Source organism: Phyllostomus discolor, chromosome 2 (assembly GCF_004126475.2).
Source record: "Phyllostomus discolor isolate MPI-MPIP mPhyDis1 chromosome 2, mPhyDis1.pri.v3, whole genome shotgun sequence".
Taxonomy (NCBI): domain Eukaryota; kingdom Metazoa; phylum Chordata; class Mammalia; order Chiroptera; family Phyllostomidae; genus Phyllostomus; species Phyllostomus discolor.
In genome coordinates this window covers 176438048-176460721 of record NC_040904.2, presented here as the reverse complement: position 1 = coordinate 176460721, position 22674 = coordinate 176438048, and the positions used below count along the sequence as shown (strand labels likewise).

At 38.2% G+C, this 22674-nt stretch overlaps 1 protein-coding gene across 8 annotated transcripts in view; it reads left to right on the top strand.

The window, feature by feature from the left end:
• The window catches only part of BICD1 (BICD cargo adaptor 1), a 175682-nt gene that overhangs the window by 142539 nt on the left and 10469 nt on the right, over positions 1-22674 (top strand). Inside the window, exons 7-10 of one of the 8 annotated variants that reach the window (XM_028532246.2) lie at positions 737-1054; positions 2018-2211; positions 12774-12782; positions 22076-22151. In XM_028532246.2, coding sequence (XP_028388047.1) covers positions 737-1054; positions 2018-2211; positions 12774-12782; positions 22076-22151 — 597 coding nt within the window. Of the gene's footprint in view, positions 1-736; positions 1055-2017; positions 2212-12773; positions 12783-22065; positions 22152-22674 lie in introns of all 8 variants that reach the window. The other 7 variants (XM_036019182.1, XM_036019181.1, XM_028532245.2 and 4 more) reach the window with 7 other exon arrangements.

Below are 22674 nucleotides of genomic sequence, written 5' to 3'. Positions count from 1 at the left end.
ATAATTATTTTTTCCAACTGTATATGTGCTCAGGTTTTACCTTTGATGGGGAAAACAGGTCATTGAACTTGCCTTCCTGCTGCAGCACAAGTACCCAGCCTGCACAGAGGTGTCGGACAGTCTTCTTGATCTGTATCAAGTCTGATGCAAATCTTGGTTTTCTTTGACACCTATTACTTAATCACCTGGTTGAGAGATCGTTGAAATTACTCAGGCTTCTAATTCAGACAAATCTACATTGAAAGCAGTGGCAGCTGCTATCTGTACTCAGTTAAAATAAAACCTATGAATGTAGATAAAGAAGGAAATGCTTTCTTTATAAACATTAACATTTTTTTTCGTGCTACAGATGTAGCCTGTAACAAACTTGTCACATTCCTCCAAAGAACACATTAAAAGCTACTGGAACACGTCTAAGATGCTGTGAACACTACCTGAGACTTTACCGCCTATGCCACCATGCGGCAGCCCCCACAGTAACTGTCCTTGAGGTCTAAGACATCACCTGTTAAGCATGTGTCTTTATGTAGTACTCCATGATACAGATGGGTGATCAATAATTGCACCTGCTTGACTGTTGCTAATTTCCCACTATGGTAGAATGCCTCCATTCTGCTCTAAGAAGACCAGTGTTCTAAGTACCTAATTTCCAGTGAAATCTATTACTTTTCCATGTAAATTCCAAATTCAATTTTGCCAAGGTTTTGTCCTGATCACGTTTCTGTTTGGGTTCCAGATGTGATGAATATGTCACACAGTTGGATGAGATGCAGAGACAGTTAGCAGCCGCAGAGGACGAGAAGAAGACTCTAAATACTTTGTTAAGAATGGCTATCCAGCAAAAACTCGCCCTGACCCAGCGGCTGGAGGACTTAGAGTTTGACCATGAGCAGTCCCGTCGCAGCAAAGGCAAATTTGGAAAGAGCAAGATCGGCAGCCCTAAAGTAAGTGGGGAGGCCTCAGTCACCGTGCCCACCATAGACACTTACCTCCTGCGTAGGCAGGGCCCACAGACACCCGACATTCGGGTCAGCAGTGGCACTCAGAGGAAAAGGTATGCATGCAGCGATCTTCACAGTTTGGTGCAGTGGCCAGATGTTAGTTAACTGCAAGCATTGATGTGTTCTTATTGTGGAGGATGGAGGAAGGGAAGGAAGAGAAGAACCGGGAGGGGGTGTATTATGAATGGGTCTTGCCAATGTTGCTTTTTTGCAATCAAAACTTCTTGATAATGGTGTTTATTTCCTCCTTTCTGTCCCCCTCACCTCACCTCTTAACGAACCATAACTTTCAAGTGTCTGTCAACATTTTTGCTGTTCCTTGTATGCATAAATATACCTCTCCCTCACCTCCAGCCTAAAAATTGGTAGATAAAAGGTGGACATTAAGAATGAAGCTTTGTTTTACATGGGTGGTCATTTTAAAAGTCATTGTACCTCTGTGAATGGTGCTTTCACCAGCTTCTCTTTATGGGGCGAGGACGTGAATCTGTTCTCTTAGGGGAACTTTGTTTATGTTACCAAAACTGAGGACTCACTAAAGGAGATGTCTATATTTAGGTAAAATGGGATGGAATATGTATAGTCTTTTTCTTAAAAGCAGGTTTTTGCGCATTTGCTTTTGGTATATGAATATCGCTCAAAGAAATCACTTGTAAGTTTTTAGTGGCTTGTTTTTTCTGACCTTTTTCCAGATTCCTGCATTTGAATTACCCTGTATTTGCAGTTAATGGCAAAATTTTTATCTTAGGAGATTTCTGTACAAAATCAAATAGTACAAAAATTTTCTCTTTGTGGTTCAGACTAACTCTTAATAACTCTCTTTTTCAGTATCCAGTATGGTTTCTAAAAGGGGTAGTAGCCTGGTGTGGAAACCAAACAGTTAGCAAAAATCTTGACTTACATGTTAAAAAAATTAAATGCCAATAGAAATAATGTTGTCATTGGTGAGGCTTTGAAAGGTAATTAAAGTAAAACTTTTTTGTTTCCTATATGTATTTTCTTGGATCTCCTGCAAGACAATTTTCACCTTCCCTTTGTGATCAGAGCCGTCCCAGGACTTCAGGGGCCTCCTACCTACAGAGTTTATTAAGAGTTCCCCCTGATCCCACCTCCACAGAATCATTTCTTCTGAAGGGCCCCCCTTCCATGAGTGAATTCATCCAAGGGCACCGGCTCAGCAAGGAAAAAAGGTTAACCGTGGCTCCACCAGGTAAACATTTTTTCCTTGGGTGCATGTGACGCAAATGATTAGTTGAATAGACAACTCTCCCCTTCCTCCCAACCACTCATGCCCACCCCTCCTCAGAGCCTAACTTTGGTGACAGGTACATTGCTACAGCTCAACTGAAAACACCTTTACAGTGAGCCCCCTGTTTCCTCCGGGACTCAGCCAGGCCCTCATTTCGTAGGAGTCTCCAGGTAAAGGGACACTAGTGACAGGCAGGCACAACTCAGGACACACAGTTGGATCCTATTTGCAATTTGGTAGCTCATAGCAATTCCATCTTGGCAAAATGTCATTTCATTCTGATCATTTTTAGTAAAACGCCTTTGGGGGCTAATCATCTTTTGTAGTGACTCAGAATGTTTTCTCAATCATTATAGACAAAAGTAAAACCCTTTAAGGTTTTCCTCCTCAAGAGCATGCAGGTCTTATTATAATGTTCTTACAGTTTGCAAGCCCTTATTGATTTATGCTTACCTGTGTGCTTACCTGTGTAGCTTCACTGTTTTTGCATTTTTCTTTTTCTTTTTTCTGTGAAGGGCCTCAGTTGAAAATACGACTTCTGGCAAATCCCTTGGAGAAGTCCCCGTATGCTCACTGGAGATCAGAGGGGGCACATAGGAGCCTGTGAAACCAAACAAGCCCAAGGGCATTGATTATTTGGCTCTCACAGGGAATAAAAAATTACAATGAATTAAGTTAGTTGTCAACACTTAGAAACTCTGAAGTTTCACACGGATGTCTATATTTCTGGCCTCCTTGAATGATTCTGAGTATCTGGCAGCCCAAGCCCAAGGTCTGCATTCATGCATATTAGCGACCTGTTAGATCTGTGTCCTGGTTGCTGCTGTGCAGTTGGCCCCAGCGCACCCCCCCCCGCCCCCCCCGCCCCCCCCCCCCCCCCCCCCCCCCCCCCCCCCCCCCCCCGTTACTTACACACAGCCTGCTGCACTGGTTTCTGTTCTCTTCTGAGCCCTACTGTAGCCTTTGAACTTTTAACGTTTGCCACAGATTCTTTTTTTTTTTTCCATTTACTTAGATTTTACCTCCTACCTAATTTATTTCAATTTTACCTTAATTCCTTTTTGGAAACCTCAGCCTTTGGATCTGTCATACAATGTTTTCCTTATCTGATTCATGAATTGGCCTGCTGATTGGGGTTAAAAGATGTGTGGAAATTTACAGCACATGTTCAACATTCTGAGAATGTTTGAGGAAATCAACAGTGACAATGAGTTGGAAGAGCCTAACAGTAAAAATGTACACCTTGAAAAAAAAAAGCAACAACTCTGCAGGTGTTTCTATTTTCGTAGCTCATTTGCTATTGTTTTAGACCCCACTGGAAGGTGCCTCGGTACCTTGAAGTATCTGAATTGCCAAAGTGGTAATGATCCATTAGGGCACCTAACTCGAATGAAACCCCGTGAGTCTCTTTAGTGTTCCAGATAGATTTAAGTAGCACTATCTACTAGAACTTATTAAGAAAGAAATTGTATAATTAATGAGTAACCCGAGTATTTTCATTTAAAAGGCATCATCAATATGATTAAAATTAATAATAAATGAGTAATAACTATTTTAATTTTGTATATGACTTTGGTCATTGTCTTCATGAACATGTATTGTACATTAGTCATTACATTATGAAAACCTTTCACATTATATTTATAAACTTGTCCATGTTGCTACCTATTCTTATTTTTATTTTTAAAGGTTGCATCATAAATTTCATTTCAGATGTTAATCACATTAATCACAACTTCCTCTCTTGTTAACCACTGGGATGGTTTTCCATTATTTTATATCATCGAGTGCTGCTGAGAAAATCCCCATGCGTTCAGCTTCGCATCTGCTCAGTTTTTTCTCAAGAGTGAGATCCCTGGTTAATAGTATGGGCATCTTTATGTTTTTGTTCCATTTTTTGACACTGCTGTCAAAAACGGTATATCAATGTACTAAAAGCCCTACAAAATATTTTTCTCATTTTCACACATTCTGAGTCTTTTTACTACTTTATGCTCACATGTTACACATCGTACAACTCTTAAGGCTAGATAACGTGGAAGAATGAGAGTACTATTATGTTGCCTTCTATTGTTTAGTTTTGAATAACCAGAAATTGACATTGGACTTCTAAGTTATTACTTCATGCAAGATTAAAGATATAAAAAATGTGGAATTGAGAATCATCCCTGGTCCAGTAAACCACTTTCATGACAATAATATATTGCCATTGTATTGACAAACTGTATTTTTAACCATTTATTTGACATTAAAATAATAAAAGAGGGGAGGAAGTAAAGCTATTATGTCCCAAGGAATTTTTAGTTTTATATAATAAAATTAACCAGATTAGTCTTTATTAAATTCTTAGCTTAGTCCAGCAGCATTTTCTGAAAGTTTCCAGTTAAATGAATTATTATAGAAACTAAGAAACCATTTATACCAAACAAATTGTAACTTTTAAAAATATTTATATTATTGACTATATATTATTTTTTTAGGTGAGCTATATTGTGTAAGGCATAGTAAACATTATTTATGATGTTTTTACTATATAAAATATTTTAATTAGCCTAAGAAAAATATGCCATATATAACCAATCATAGGTTTTATGCAAGAAATATCTTAAACCCATTAGGAAGTAATACATTTTATAGGTTTTTTATTCATGAGTTTGTAAGTTATTATAAAGGTTAATGGCTAGTAACAATATATAATTATCATTTTAAAAAAGACAATTCACTGTGAATTTATCAGAATGTTTTTTGATAAGCTTTGTTTTCTAAAATATAATACATCTTTTTAGGTAATTTTAATTCTAATAAGCATTATATAAGGGTCATTATTCTACTTGAAATAATTAAACCAATAAAAATGAAATTCATTTTGTTTGGATCCTTCGGTTGAGGAATTGAAAGAGCTATAAATCTCATTTAAAATTTTAGGGCACAGAGCATTAAATATTATTTACCATATAGAAGAATATTTTCAAATAGATTTTATTTCTGTGAGAGGGTCAGTAGGAAACCCCATCTTCTTCAAGGTACAATGTCTCAATTTCTAGAGAATCCACTCTAGGGTGGGGCATTGATTTTCAAAATAAGTAGAATGTTTTGCACTAATTGATTAGTACTTTATACTAATTGATTTTCAACCTTTTGGGGAAAATTCTGGCCCTTTCCTCTGGCTTTGGTTAAGTGTCTCCTACCTCAGTCTTTGAAATTCTGTTTCTGGGCATGGCTTGTTGACTTTCTTATCCTTGACTTTATCCTCATCCTGATAATACACCCTCCAGGTCCTTCCGCATGTGCTTGCCAGCTCTGATGAATGGGAATCAAAAAGGACTATCAACAAGTTTGCCGTCAGGCGGCAGATAGTATATCTTCATAACAGCATTGATTATTTTGCAGCCAACATTTTATCTTGATGCCTCAGCTACCTAGGCCTACATAATCATAATACCACCTTACACTTAATCAATAGTTAAAAGCAATCTACCAGAATATGTAAAAGAATCTATGTGATTCATAGGCAAGAGATGTTACTTCTATAGTGAAGACCTAACTGCAGTGTTTGTACAGGATAAACAAGAAATCTCAAACTTGGAAAGCAAGTTTCAGCTCTCTTTGTGCAGTAATAGCTTAGGCAGTTTACTCTCACTGTGCTTTCCAGGCGGGAGCTTTTCCTCCCTGACCTTTTGCCTCCTGGTATCAATTCAGTTCCCTCTGTCCTTTCCCACTTTTCACTTCTCCCTCCTCTCTTTCTCTGACACCAGTCCTGAACTAATATGAAAGAATGGTATTGTTTTGAAATGCAAAAATTTTCTATGATACTTTAGATTTTATTGATTTTAAGATGGCTAACAGAAAGTCCTAACTTTAGATACATGATCACCTCTTTAGCTATATAGTCAACAGTAGACACGAACCTGTTCATTAGTGAAAGTCGCCTTTACATTTCCCTACATTCACACAAGTAGACTTTTATTTGTCCATGTGTTGTATTGTCAAGTCAGTGTTCTTAAGCATGTGTCCAAACCATGTTTTTTTCATTAACCCATTTGCTTGCTCACTCACTCATTTGTTAAAATTTAACAAAATGTATGAGCATCTACTACATATAAGGCCCTTTTCTTGGGTGTTTACATAATGATATTCAGATAAAACTCAACGCTTTTTATTCAAGAAATTCATAATCTGGTATGGGAGTTATCAAATGAGTAATGTTAATCGAGGTTCCTGGAATAGCAGAGGAGTTAGGGGGTTAGGAGACTCCTCCCAGAAGAGCATCGGTCATGAAAGGTAACTAGAACTTAATAGGGTGCTGGTGTGGGTCATGGGGAACGCCTTCTAGGAAAGCAGGTCAGCTTGTGCAAAGACAGTGAGCTTGGGGCTAGCAACGGGGCAGGACTTGGGAGTGGCAGGAAATGAGACTGGAAAGAGGGGCAGAGATCTGAATGCAGAAGGCCAGTTTAGTCAGAGCAGACTTTATTTTGTGGACATAATTTAACAGGTATAAGAATAGGACCAGATTTTCATTATGTTAAAGTCACCCTGACAACAAGGTGGGAAGGGATTAGATGTGGCTAACCCCTAAGGTAAAGAAGTTCGTACAGAGACTAGAGAAAATGCAGTGACAGGTGATGGAAACTCGGAATCACAACTGTGAGGAAGGTGAATGTTTACGTGAATCTGAAGTTGGAGGAGTCCACTGTACACAAAAGCCAGCCTGTCCTGTATACACACATTCCGTTCTAACTGCCTGTGCTCCTTGGTGCCCCTGTGGTTGTATGTGGAAGGAGCTCAGTGAATGCTCTTTGTACTTACTTTCTGAACTGACTGCCTCAATGGGTTTTTTTCCCCCCTAAAGTATTTTCCTATCGATGCTTTTACATTTATGTGTGTTCTACTTCCGCATATCACTGTACTTCGTTTTCCCATGGGATTCAATTCTTGAAGTAGCAGGAGTGGACAATATTCTGTTGAAATCTGTACTGTTTTAGGCTTGTATTTTCTTTTAACGTGGCTTCCACAGGGTTCTTCCCTGGGTATTTCCTGATGTTAGAGCGTGTTGCCCTCAGTTTGGAATCCACCAAAACAAAAGTTAATTCAAAAACATTAATTCACAAAATTACCAACCACAAGTTGAAAAACACATTTTTCTACCTTGCCCCCAGTGGGACATGCAACTAGAAATGGCATCAGATTTCCAAAGTCTACGAACCAGGCTTGCTGTGGGAATATCTGCCTTACTTGTTCTGGGTTAGCCATGGTTTGTCTTACAGTGGAAACAGAAAACACCCTCAGATTTCCTGTCCTTTCTTTCAGTATTTCTTCAAATAGCAGTTTCATTTTTATAGGAAATTTTTTTTTAGTATAGAATGATCTTGAATTGGAATGTGCCACATTAAGAATGTAAGAACGTCATCTGAGAGATGCCTATCTTCATTAGATTCTGTCTGTCCCTGTAAGGACAAATTCCTAATTGAAAACTGAAAAAATACAGGAATTTATCTAATGTCTTCCCAAAGAGCTCCGTATTTGCTTTGTTTAGATAAATACAAAATGTCCTCCACCATTGTTGAAGGTTTTGATTTTCATCCAGATTAACTAGTTTCACACAAAAATATTTTGAAAATACAAGATTTTTCTCCTTTCTCATTTTCTGTTGCAAAGGGTTAAGCTGTATCTTATATAGCAGTTTTATCACTGTGTACATAAATCCACCAAAATTATGAAGACTTTCCTGATACCGTGTCTGCTCTAGGCAGAATTAGCTGCTTCCTCCTCTGTGCCCCTGGCAGACAGCAGCCCCAGTTTGTCTTAACATCCGATTACTCTGTGAATCTCTAAGTTCCTTTCAAGCAGGAATCTTGCCTCCTTGGTCTTTTAATCCCTAAGATCTTGCCCTGTACCTCATACACAGGAGATCCTCAAGTTGTTGGAAAACTGGTAATTGTTCCAGATTTTTTACGGTATATGGCTTTATTGTGGTTTATTATCGATACATGTAGTTCTTCTGTTGTATAGAATTATAGTATATTTCAGATGGTTTTTTAATTTATTAATTTTAGAGAGAGAAGAAGGGGCACAGAGAGAGAAATGGATTCATTGTCCCCCTTATTTATGCATTCATTGGTTGACTCTTGTATGTTCCCTGACTGGGGATTGAACCCACAACCTTGGGTGTATGTGGAGGATGCTCTAACCAACTGAGCTACCTAGCCAGGGCTCAGATGTGTGGGGTGTTTTTTTTTTTTAATATTTCTTACAATTTGTTTTTTTTTTTTTTTTTCAGTTTTTTAATGTTTTAAATTACCATTGATGTTCAGTGTTATATTAATTTCAGGTGTACAGCATAGTGATTAGACATTTCTATAGCTTTTGAAGTGATTCCCTCTAATAAGTCTAGTACCCACTTGGCACCATATACAGTTATTACAATATTATTGACTGTATTCCCCATGCTGCACTTTATACAGATATGGTTTAATATAGATGATGTAATAAAATCTACATAACAGTTGCATTAGGAAATTTTTCAAGTTACTTATTTATTTTTTTATTATTTAATTTAGGCAGCATATATCATTTGAAGTTCCTTTATTTGGTTGTTTTAATATATGCATGCCCCTAAATCAAGACAATTATAAGAAAATATCCATTTTAGAGGGCAAAATATATGAATAATATACTATAGAGTAAAAGGTTTCATATAAATAGATAGGCTTTCCCTATTTTTTTTCTCTTATTCCTTTTTATATGTTTCTATAGTTAAGTATGTTTTTCAGTAGATGATGGTTCCGAATTCAAAAAGTACAAAAAAGTGTTCAAAAAGAAAGCAGCTCTCTTTGCTACAACTATGTCCAGACAACCTAGTGTATTCTTTTCAGAATATACATTCTCTACATATAGAATCAAATTTATATAAATATATACATATATACTCACAAATATATGTGTTTTATATATGTATTACATTGACATAACCACAAACATTCTTATGCATGCTTGGGGTTTTTTCCACTTAATATATCTTGGCTTTCTCTTCATCTCAGTACTCATCTTTTTGTTTATTTTTAACCAGAAGTTATGGAAGTTATGCTTGAACCCTTTAAGAAAGCTTGAAATGTTTCCATGTATAGAATAAAAGTTTTTCTTGCCAGATAATAAAATGACAGATATAAGAACATTTCACCTCCAAACCAGTTGTTCAACAGAAAGATGATGTGATAATTACCTATGTAATTTTTAATACTCTAGTAGCTACTTGAGGAAAAAATGAAAAGAAACAAGTGAACTTAATTCTAACATTTTATTTAACACATTATATCCATAATATTACCATTACAGCACACTATTACTGAGATATTTTACATTCTGCTCTTCTTAGTCTTTGCGGTTCAGTGTGTATTTTGCACTACAGCACATCTCAGTTTGGACTAGCCCTGTTTCTAGTGCTCGATGGCCAGAATTCACTGGTAGCTACTCTATTAGACAGTGCAGGTCTAGACCTTACTTACTAATGATTTTAACAAGCTAACCTTGGAGAAGCACAGTGGGCTGAGACACATGGAAGGCCCAGAACACTCGAGGCAGTCACTACCTACCTCTCCTGATCCTGCCCAAATGGCACTGGCTCACTGTGGAATACTGACACGCCAGGCAGATGGAAAACCTGAAAGAGCAAGGTACCTCCTGGGTTGGTTCCTAAGTCATAGCTCCTGCTTCAGACTCATCTGGGAGGCCAACCCAAATGACAAACAAGTCCAAATTCTAAATTTAAAAATTGCACGTTATCCCACCACCTTCTACCTGTGCATTCTCTCCACCCTTAAGTCAGAGAACAGCGTTTTTCCACCAACCTGCCATTGACGACTTACAGAACCGAACCCTTAGTTTCTTTGATATCCTTTGTGCCAGGGAATCAGGTTTTACAACTGTCTGCCACTGGGATGGGCTTGCCCTCATGTCCCAAAGCACCCTGTGCCAAGAAGAGGTTAGTCCTCTGTTCTGGTGGGCAGCCGGGGCCGCTGCCTCATTGTATTCCAGGTGAAAACGGCCATCGGCATCTTCCATGCCAGCAATTTCCAGCTGGTGTGCTACAAGAATTTTTAAAACATGCAGTACCTGACTGTTTAGTCACAGGTACTGACCTCTCTTTCCTTAGATTGTCAAATTTAAAAAATGACAACAGCCAATACAACAGTAGCTGTCCAGAGTGAATGAATCAAAATTATACCTATTTTTGTCAGATTGGCCAAAAAATATATTTTTTTGGTGTGCTGCAGAATTTTAGTAATTAGTTTATGTGTGCTGTGAGATGAAAAGGGTTGAAAATTGATGTTCTCTGCCATACTCACACTATCGAATCCAATCTGCGGGCACTAGTCTACTGTTGTATTCTACTGTTTGCCCTCACTGGAACTCCATAACAACCTCTATTGTAAGAACCTCTGATTATAAGCATTTCCTGGACTCTTATATTCATACTGCATCTTTGAAAAGGACTTTTTCTGTCTACAAAGAATAGGAAGAAAAACATAATAAGAAAAAGTCACCATAGGTACCCAGCGAAGCCCACCTCTGGGTTAACAGCTGTAGGCTCCCCTTTGTGTTTCTAAGGATATATGGACAGCTAGAGTGAAGCAATGCCTCCCAACTGTGAGACTCCCTGATTCCATGAATACAAATTTTCTCCCCATGATTGGGCCTGGAGCTCATCGTACACAATCCATGTTTCTAAATAGAACTATATTAAAATATTTTAGCATCATATAGTATACTTTCCATCAAGGAAAAGAAAACTTCCTGTTACCTATTTTTTTTTTTCGGACGATTTACAGTATGCCTTATGAACTTACTATACAAGACAGAAAAGGGCAATGTTTTGAGTTAACGCTGAATTTTTGCAGTGTAGTAACACTTGGGTTTCCTTCTCAGAACGGATGGGCTTCAGGTTCTAAACCTATACCCATTTTTGTGAGACTGGATATGGGGGTCACAGCAATTCAGAAGTGCTTCTCTGGTGCCCTTCAACATGGCAGTCAAACAGACCCTTCTGAACATTAACACAGCTTGGAGAATGGACCTTTCTGCGTGCTGCGCCTGGGTCCCGCAGCTCTCCTGAGCCCCTAGTGAGCTGGGCGGGGCCTGAAGGAGCAGCCTGCGCTCTGGCTCTGAGCGAGGAACAAATAATGGGCAGTGCTACTGCTCAAAAAAAGCCTACACTTGCTACTGACTATTCCTGTTTTAACAGATGTAGTAAAAATGTAGTTCCATAGCACTTACACCTACCTAAAGTGACCTATTCATCAAATGTGTACAGCTAATCAACCCGAAAAGACTCACAGTGCACTATGTTTATCACACCGCGATGAAGCACCCCTACCAGCCTCTCATTTTCCTGTTTCACAGCTGTATCCTTTCTTCCACACACCCCTCTCTTTAGTCGTCTGTTAATGCTTGTTTGGTTCTCCTGGCCGATTCCCCAGTGTACTTATTATGCCCTAAAGGTATGAGAGGAAAAGCACAACTCAAATGTTTGACTTGACTTGACTCCTTTCTATTGTTGATGAAAAAAAAATCATAAAGATGCCATATAACCATTAATTTTGTTGTTGTTTAAGCCAAAAAGAAACAGTCATTGATATACTTACTCTCAGTATCACAAATTTAAAGTTTTTGTGAACTGTACAGGTCAAAACCAGATTTGTTTGGTTTTACTCATTACTGGACCCCTGAGATTTTCTTTTTCTGTTATGGTGCTTAGGTTATTACTGTCACTTCCTTGTGTCCAGTCCACACATCAGATCTCCTTTGGAGGGACCGCTTCTTCAACTAACCTTTCATGTAATTGCATGAGTCAGTGCATGTTCTGGAAAAGTAGATGAGATTAGACTGTTACTCTTATAATCATTTCTTCAAAGAAACAACTTCTATAATTTCAAGTATTTGTATTAGAGATTTATATGAAAGTATGTACATTTATTTTATAAGATAATGATTTAAAACAGGGCTGTCATTTTAACCTACTTTGAGTGGTTATGAAATTGGTACTTTTTTTTAGTTGAAGGAGATACACTCAACTCACATTAAGAGCTTTTTTGCTGCTCTGATCCTGTTCATCTAATCCACTGTTTGTTCTAAAACTGAGCTTCACCTCTTAATTCTTCGTAGCACTTAAGATTATGTCATATTAAAAGTTGAAAAGTCAGTGATCAGTTTGGATCACAAGAAGTGAAATGAGAAGTTTAGAGTAGAAAGGAGCACCATCAGCTCTGGCCCAGCGTTACCTAGGTGCCTGGACCAGATGTCCCTCCCAATGAGGATGTTGATGGGTTCATCTTAGATGCGTATTTCTGGCTTTCCAGGCAGTCTGGGTTCCACCTCTATTCATAGGATTCTCTAGAAAACACACACACACAAGTGTAGAATAATCATTTAGTCTGAGTAGGTATTTATAGAATAAGCCATTATGTGATAACAGTAGAACCAGTTAAACATAAATGTTTTTCTTTTTTTATGCACTACTTGACATCAAGCAAAAAGAGGTAAGTTGGCTATAAATCTGTAGGTGAAGCTGGTTTTCTTTAATAAATTTATGAAATTTATTAAAGAAATAGTGTTGCTTCAGTTAAGTTTCTACAAATCAAATACTTTCACATTAGGAAGCTTGTTATTATAAATTTTCATTCTTTTCTTTGAAAAATGAATAAGTACCTTCTGTAAAATATGGATTTTTAAAATATTTAATATTTAAACATACTGCTTTTTCTTTAACTGAGTTATGCTTATGGTTTAATTTGCTTATGAGGACATAGTACATTTTAAAACACTTGGTTTAGTTTGGGGGTTTCTGAATGGTTTCTCCCCCCAAAATATGGGTTACATATTATAAGTATTTCTTCTTTTTTAAAAATAAATAAAAAAACTACTAACATTGATGAAGGACTATAATTTCAGGTCTATCATTTTATAGAAGAGGATGTCCTGAACCTATCAGAATATTTTCTAGCATTGAATTTTTTGAAAATGACAAAAAATAATGAAAAATATTAAATAAGAAAATCAAACACATTTTACTGAGTGGTGTCTCATATATTTTTCTTGTTTAGAATACATTTTTATAATTGACCTTTTTAGTGGGTTTTTGGTTTTAGTTTGTTTCACTTATCTTTCGTTTCTTTTTGATGATGAGTTAATTCTGACATTTCAAAGGCATAGGCGGGTCTTTCTCTGATACGTGCTGTTATTGGTTGACTTTGCCTGATTGAGAACAGGCTACTGCACCACCTTGATTTAGTTCTGTGCCAGTTGATGTTGTTCTTGGGAAGGTCATTTCTGAACAAAAGGTTATTTTCTAATTGGTGTTTAATTGATGTAAAAATCTGGCAGCAAAATGTGCTTTTACCTCTTGGTGCCACTGTATGTAATCACCCTGCCCCCCCTTCACCTTTCACGTCTTTCCTGCCATAGGCTGTGGTTGCATGCACACTCGTGGTTTAATTGTGAGTCATTCAGAAGCAGACAGTCCACTCTACTGCAGGGCATTTTTATATTTCTCTTCCGCAAGGTTTGAAATACAAATAGATTATGAGTGTTGTTTTGTTTTATCAGCTAGTGATATGACATTCATCAGAACAGCAAATGGAAAGCTGAGTGAAAGTTTTTGTCTGATCTGTAATCACTGAAAAGTCTAAAAATGCTCCCTCTTCTTACCAAGTGATGCTTCGATACTGTTGAAGAAGACAATTTTAATGCCTATCACCAAAGTGTGATAAACTATACCCAGTTGTCATATAAAGACAGAGCCAGAGTTTTTAAAGTATGTCAGTCATATTTTTGCATTGCCTATAACTGAAATTTTTTATGTATTTCCACAATTCTGTCTTTACTATTTTTTAATAATATTTAATGAATAACGATTTCTGACTATCAAGGGTATAAACATATAATGGGATTTGCTGTGTTAAACAGTGATGCAAAGTTAAGGCTGAAGTGTCTGGTGACATAAATGAGCAGATTGCACCCGAGCAGCTGGAAATGATGCTGCTATCCTATCTGTGGGCACTTTCTGAGGAACTAATGTATTAACAGGATGTGTGATGTGTTTGGCGAAGAGGGATGAGATAGCCGACTCTGTGTGTTTGATTGTAAAATGCTGCAGTTGTCCACAGCCGTCCACGTTTATTCCTCAGTGCAGCATTAAATTCATCGTTAGATTTTTTAAAACATTTTAACTTTTCCTAACTACTGTTTATATAAATGTTTCTAGTTCATGCTCGCCTTATTATTTTTCTTTATATAATACTTCTACCTTAAATTTGTTATATTTTTCTAAATTCTCTACTTTCTGTATTTGTTTTTTAATGTCTATTTATAGGTGTCAATAGGACTACTTAACTGTTCCTACTAGGAGAATGTATTTTGATGCTTCTTTCCATTAACTTTTCTGTTAACTTACTAACACACTATGAATCATTTTGTAGATTTAGTGAGGAATAATTGAGTGTTGATGCCACTTGGCACACTTTAAATAATGGCAATTAAAATTTATTTTTAGGACATATACCTCTTAGTTTTACAGTTGTCAAAGAATAATACTAATTAATTACTTGATATCACTAAATTAGCTTTAAAACCTTTATCAGATAGTATTTATTCTTTTTTATTCCTTTTGTTAGAAAGATACAGTTACGACAACAGGAATGTCCTTTTCCGAGTTGGGTCCCTCAGACAGTGGCATTAATGAAGTGCTAATAAAGAAACCAACTCAAAGATCTTTTTGGAGAGTGAAGTCAGTAGACTAGCAAGTATTTTGCACCGCATGCAGATTCTCCAAGCAAACTACCGTGGGAAACAGAGAATTATAAGAATTGTAAGGCAAGGTCCTCTCTGCTCTGAGCCCTGTAGCCTGACGGAGGAAGTCGGGTGTACTGCACAGAAGGCTGTGGTCACAAGCTGCACACAAGACATGCTGGAGGAGACGAGATAAGTGCTGCAGGAGTTTAGAGGAAGCAGACACTTCCTTCTGGAGTGGTCGGAAATAAAGACTGAAAGTTGTTAGTTCTAAATAGAGAGAAGAGAGCATTTCAGATTAATAAAATGTTAGGAGGAAAAGCTTATTAAAATGATTCCATCATGCAGTCTATTTGGAGCCTTTTTAATTTTCATTGTTGTTATTGGTACAATATTTACCTTGTTTCTTGAAGCTAAAATCCTCAAAGGCATCTGACTCCTCCCTTTGGTCCCTCCTATCTAAGCAAGGACCAGTGCCTGTCAGTGAACCCTGGGCTGCGTGCTTTCACCAACACTCTTTTGCCTGATATCTGCAAGATTGGTATTTCATGTCCTCACTTAACAGATGGAAAAACTGAGGCTCAGGATGGTTGGGTCACTTCCTCAATGTCTCTCAGCTTCTGGTTGGTGGAGCAGGGGTCTAAGCAGAGGTATCTGTGATGGATTCTGAGTCTCTTGCTGAAACGGAGGGAAGTTGAGGAGCACAGAGGAGAAGAGGCTCAAACGGAAGGCCAAGCGACGTAGAACATTACTGCAGAAGCATCGCTGGCCAACAAGAGGAAACTGTTGTGACGTACCCTCGTCGTCCATCCCCATAGATTGTTGTGGTAAAACCCTCACTTAGGAAGCACATTAGTAACTATGGGGAGCACCTTTGTGCTATCATCCATAAATATTAAAAATTCCTGAGTTTGGGAAGCTTTTAAAAAATGCACAATTTTTCTGTCTTCAGTGCAGAAAAATCTGTACTTTCTTTTAACATAATTACTCAAATTTTACATCCTCTCTTGGATTTAGTTTTCCCCAGTACCACTGATTTGACCATTTTTACATCTTTCTCAGATGCTTTTCATGGAAATTCAGGTACAGATTTTCATTTCTAGTTTGTGCTCTGGCCTTCTGTATGTATCTTTCCTTTGAGTTTCTTTGAATTAAAACATTTATTTCAACCCTTGGACTGCCTAGATTGTAGAAGAATTCAAGGGAAATTTAGCTGTTCTTGGTATGTGGAGACTAAAGAGGTACTAGAGTCAGAGTCACCGCTGCTTTCACTTTGGGTTCAGTATAAACACTTCTCTCCCAGTTCTCTAGGCTAGAAGTCCAAGATCAAGGTGTCAGGTGTCTCACTGAGGCCTCTCTCCTTGACTTGCACAGGGAGGCTGCCTTCTCACCATTGCCTTTTATCTGTGTGAGTGTCTCCCTGGGTCTCTCTGTGTGCCCTAAGTCTTAAAACTTATCTGATCATAAGAGCATCAGTCGGATTAGATTAGGGTTTACCCTAATTTAGTTATGTCTTCAAAGACCCTGTGTCCAAATATGGGCATATTCTTAGGTACTGGGTTAGTGTTTCAACGAAGGAATTGGGTCAGGGGGGCATAGTCTTTAACAAGCTCCATGGGGCATTCTACTAAAACGGCGTGGATGGGGTGGCCAGTCAGAAACCTGGGCTCAACTTCTCACTCTGTCCCTCTCTCTATGGACCTTCAGAATATCACTTAACTCTTCTGGTCCTCAGTGTTCTAATCTGTAAAATGGACATTCAGACAACCAAACTCAGCTGAGTATTCTGAGTACTAAAAAGCTTTTGTTCTCTGTAAAAATCATATAGAAAGTGACTATCCATAAATTCTTTAACCTCCCTAGGCCTCAGTTTCTCATTTACGAAATAAAAACCAAACCTATTTCTTTGAGTTTGTATAAGGATGAAAGAGCTGTTGCATGCAAAGTGCTTAGCCTAGTGTTTGCATATCTACGGCACTTAAGAAATAGTACATGCTACCATTATTTTTCATCCTTTCCTCTTCCTTCCACGTTTCCTTCTGCATGCTCTTCCTTTTCTGTATTTGCCAAAATCTCAACTGAGGGATAGTTTGGAAGAATAAGGCCAGGTTTGCAGAAAGAGGAAAGAAGGATATCCTATGAACATAAAAAAGAATGTCTGTATGCTGTGATCATTAACTATGGAATTATCTTAGAACAATCCATAACTGTCTCTGTCAATTCTTAATGTAATAGCTTTCATAATTAAACATTCCTCATTTTCTACTGTTAATCACCTGTCCTTCTTCAAAGGTCCTTAAAGAATGGTGACTGTTTACTACAAGCACTGTATTTTTCAGACTATAAGATGTACTTTTTTATCACATTTTTGACTTCAAAAATTTCCCCCCTATTTTCCTCTTCTAAAACCTAGGTGTGTCTGGGTTCTGCACTATAAGACACACCTAGGTTTTAGAGGAGGAAAATAGGGGAAAATTTTTTTGAAGCAAAAAGTGTGGTTAAAAAAATGATAATAGTGCATCTGATAGTCTGAAAAAATATGGTAGGTAAGGTTTTTGTTCCAAAGCAGTACCTACTTGAAAATAATAGTGATGTCATATTCTGTAATAGCAGTCATTCAAGTGGGCAGATTCGATGATGAAACCTGTTTCTAACTGTCTTGGAAATGGGGCACCAGGTTATCAAAGATACTGTCTATCTCACGAGGCACATTTGTTGTTTGTGTCATGAATTTTCAGTTTTCCTGCCAGTATTTGAGTTCATGAGTTGCAGTTTCCAAAGTGAGAAAGGAAAAAGAGGAAAACACATGTCACTTTCCTCACTGTTTCTGTTGAAGGAAAGATGCTAAAAAATCATGGCCATCCGAAAGATAGGGGAAGAGGTCCCAGGGAGAAACTGAACACAGGAGTGAGAAGGTGAATTCCTAGGTGTGTCAGAAGTAATGTAAATTGTATACAACATAAAGACAGTACTTTCTCCAGCCTGTAGGCCTACAACCTTGACACTGATCCTTAGCAGATTTCTAGAGATCAGTGGGTTTCATACACTCAATATAAAGTAGGGCTCACTAAAAACCAGCATGAATTCGTCAAGGATGACTTATGCTTCATTCTCTAGTTCCTAAGACCAGGGAAAGTAGTAGTATAATGTAACTGAATTTTGGCAAACAACAAACCAGATATTTTATAATATTTTATAGATAAATAGAGCAATTTTATATAATGATATAGTTGTTTGGATTTATAACTGGTTGAGTGGACATTTTCAGAGGATCCAAATTCATAGATTGGTATTTATGAAATATTGTGTGTATACTTAGCCTGGTCTTATTAGTTAGTTGCTAGTCTTTAAAGATAAAGATATCAAGGTCATGGTTATCACAATTTCTGGTTTGAAAGAGAAATAAAATGGAGAGGAAGTTAATACGGTAGAAGCTAGATGGCAAAATTGGATCTAAAAGATGTTTCAGGTAGGAAAGGTGAAACTCTCGTTAGAGATGAACACCAAGCTAAAAGTGTGTGACATACTCCATCAGAATCCCAGGCACCATAAGTACAGGACGGAAGGACCATGACTTGAGAACACCCTCTGTATACAAGGCAAGCTCATGGGAAAGAGCACTGTGGTGTGGCTGCTGTAGACATGCCATGCAGGCTTCTGCCCTTGCCATGGAATCAGGATGTCCCGGATGAGGCAAGACTCTGCCACTCCACTCTGCCAGTCACATCTCATTCACATGTGATTTCCTTCTGATCGCCTCAGGTTTAGAAAGTTGTGCACATATGGGGACCTGGTCAGGGAGCAAGGAGGGGAACAAGGGAAGTTGAAATCGTGTCTTATGAGTAAGAACTTAGGTGAAGGAAAACTCAGGCGATAGAGATAGTTTTTACGGGAAAGTGTGTAGCACCCGGAGGAGTTTATGGTCACAAGCGAAGGAGATGTGGTGTGGAAAACAAGATCTCACTAAATGGTAGGAATGTATCAGTCCACAAGTCAGGAAACCAGGGGCTGGGTGCAGGCCGTTCCATAGGGGACTGTTCGCCACCGAGAGCTGCTGCTCGGCCTTGCCCTGAGCACCTGGGTATGAGGACACCCCTCAGGGGTGTGTCTGTAAGTTTAATTCAGCCCTTGGATCACACCATCCTGGATTCACACCTCAGCTCTATCTCTTAGTGGACTTTGGCAAGATACTTAACCTAAGTCCCTCTTTCCTCATCCGTGAGTTGGGAATGAGAAAACAGGTGAAAGGAGAGCATGCATGTTCAGTGCCAGCACAGTGCCAGGCACGTGGTAATAAGTCAATAAACCATCATTGATGAGCTGCTATCATCATCATCATCTCATCATCACCATCATCATCATCATCGTCATGACACTTTATTTTAATTGCTTGTTGAATGTGCTTGCTTTTCTCAATTGACCAGGGACCCTCTTGCCTGTTTTCCTTTAACCCCCGCCCCCTCCAAACTTAGCTCTAGACATGTAATAGGAGTCTAGTGACTTGACTGTCGAATGGTGGAGATGAAGTTTGGTGGCCCAGATAACAGCAATGACTGCTGGGATTCTGTGGTGCCTTCTCCTTAAGATATGTGATTTCCATCTTTGATGCAAAAAAAGCATCAAAGCAATGAGATGAGGCCTAGCTCCTTCAGGAGTGAGTTTACCAGCTCCTACACCGAGCAGGTAAGGTCATGCAGAGCCCTTCGCATCGCAGTGCTGGGAGGGATCTCCTCAGTCTCCTAACCCACCCCTTCCCTCTTTCAAAGCACGGGCTGATGCACACCAGCTGCTCAGCTGGGTTAGCCGTGCGTGTGATTGGAGGCCATAGACCTGAGAAGAAGAATTTAGAGGATCGTTGAGTTGGAGCAATAAAGCTGTTCTTAAATTTCCTTTTTTCATCTATCACCATCTTATTTATGGATTTTACTTTGTATACTTTAAGGATAACACTTGGCTAAGAACTTATAAATAATAAATAAAAGAATAATAATAATTAGCCAGGTGTGATGTCACTTCTAAAGAAGGAAAAACTGACACTCACTACAAATTTAAGGAACATCCACCTTGTGTTAACCAATTCATCAAGGTGCATGTAGTCCTGCTCACCTGCTTTCCAAATTTCAACACAAAACATACTGCAAATGAATAATCTATGACTGCATTGGCAAAGAAAATATTCTAATATAAGTGAGATGTGGAAAAATGTTTAAACTATTTACTCTAATTCTAGGGTTTCCCATTTTACAGAGGCTAAAACTTTGCTATAGAAGAGCTTTATTTATACTTGCCCTGCAGTGTAAGACGTATCAGATTCCTGTATGTTTTTCTAGGGGTTCATGTTCATTTGCATTCATTGCATTTACCCAAATACACCATAGGAGGGCAGCGCACACCTGGCCGTATCAGAATCCTATCTAAATTAGTCCAAATGTTCTTAAATGATCAGGTAGAAAAAAGCCATTGGAAAAAATCAAAGGAGCATAAAGGAATTCATCCTTTAAGACTCTGAGTTTCTACAAAAGGGAATCATTGAGCTAATCAAGCTGCAAAATGGGAAAACATTGAGTTTCAAAAAAAAAAAGAATTCCCCACAGCCCAGTAAACAGAAATAGTTGTTACATTTGAAGGAGTTTCACTGAGTGTGTAATCTGAATATGAAGTACTAAATGAGAATTAGATCTTGTTCCTATGAATAGGCAATAATTAACAAGTTACTCTCCAACAAAGACGACCTTATAAAGAAAGGGTTCCTTCAAAAATGATGTTCTCTTGAATGAACTCCAACCAAGCCTGCCTCACATTCTGTTCCACTTTGCATCACAGGCAGCTTTAGTGCGTTTTCAGTATCTTACACAAAAGCATCAGCAATTGTCATGAAAATTGGCATTCTGGAGTTACACAGTCAGGCTTTGTTAAAATAGGGAATAAGTGATATTTAGACACAAGGTTTGGAATATAGATTTTTATACAGCCTCATTAATTCAAGGCTGTAAATCCAGAGTTTGTGATCATGTGGCTTAAACATTATCTATATAACATAGGGGAAGAGGTATGCTAGGCAAATACATAGTCTAAGCATTTAGCAAGAGGAGGTTTTGCAATTATTTAAGAATAATTGAACTTCTAAGTCTAACTCAAATTTTAACTTTTTTGCCAAATCTTCTTACAGAAATATAATCTACATATTTATAACCAGCTTCCTGGTGATTCTAGTATGGTCAGCTTGGGACCAGTAAATAGACTGTTCCTTGATAATTTTGGAACACCCAGCACATGGTCTTTCTTGGAGGAGATGATTAACATAACTGATCAGCTGAAGCATGGACTTTTACTAGCGAGCCCTTTGTTAACCTAGTGCGAGTTAATATACATGTATTACATGACTTTAAAATGGCAAAAATAAAACAAAAGTGGATTTCCCGTTCAGGTTAGCTTTCTCCACCAGTCCAAAGTACTAACAATCTACTATATAATAAACATTCAAAGTTTTCTGCTAACAGTTCTTTTTTGTGGTAGATAAAATCTGTTTTCAGAAAACTATAAAGACGATTTTCTCCTCTGATATCCTTCTGTTAATCATGGAAAAGTTTGTTTTGCATGCTTTTCTCAGTGTACCTGTGGGACCGATAATATGCCCACGTGTCCGGACAATAAAGTCAGTGAATACACTGCATTTGGAAATAGCAGATCTAAGTGCTAAGCAAGGAACTACCATCATTGTCAAGTTCAGAACTTGACAATGTTTTTATTATAGTAATAGACCCTTTATTTTTAGATGTATCTAAATACCAAATACAAATGGCCACACATGTCCTAATGTACTTGAGAAATCTCACTACTAATTTTGTCACTAATTTTTTAATATAGTATTTGAGAAAAACGTCTTTTCTGTTGGCATGATTTGGTGGGGTGGGGCAGGGAGCTTAATCAAGATGTTTCTGTGTGAATACATTCCTCACTAAATCTCTCAGGCAACTGCTTTAGTTACTAACACGATGCTCTGTCGTCTCTTTGTATACATGTCTAATTTATCAGTTTCTTGTAGATTGTCAGCAGCCTGCTGCCTCCGTACCGCCACAGTGCTCACAACTAGCCGGGAGGCAAGACTGCCCGACTGTCAGGTAAATTCACACGTCCCTTCTCTCCCCACCCAGCTGCATGCCAGAGCCATAACCCCAAGCCCTCCTTCTCCACACTGTGACTGCCTATGTGTAATCACATTTGCCACACTTTCTTTCAAACATGGGCAATGCAAGCACACATTGGATACTTGAGGTTGGATGTACCTAGTGGAAATCCAAGAGCAGAGTTTGGTTTCCTGGCCACTAGGGGGACTCACGGCTGCCTTCAGGTCCCTGGTGTGAGTAAATATGTGCATTACTCCAGGGTTCCATTACATTCCAGAACAGAAAACCTGGGATTGTGAGGATGTTCGGCTTACTGCTTCTTTCCTTTGTCTTTTGTCCTTAGAATATATTTCTCAGGCAAACAGGAGGGATATAAAGCCTACCTAATGTCTGTTCTAAGACAACTTCATGAAAGTGTTTCCGTTTTCTGTCCATTCAGGGCCCTCATTAAAAAGTGGAAATTGAAAGGTGGAGAAAAACTTGTATTTGGCATTTCAAAAAGAATATTTGCAGTGAC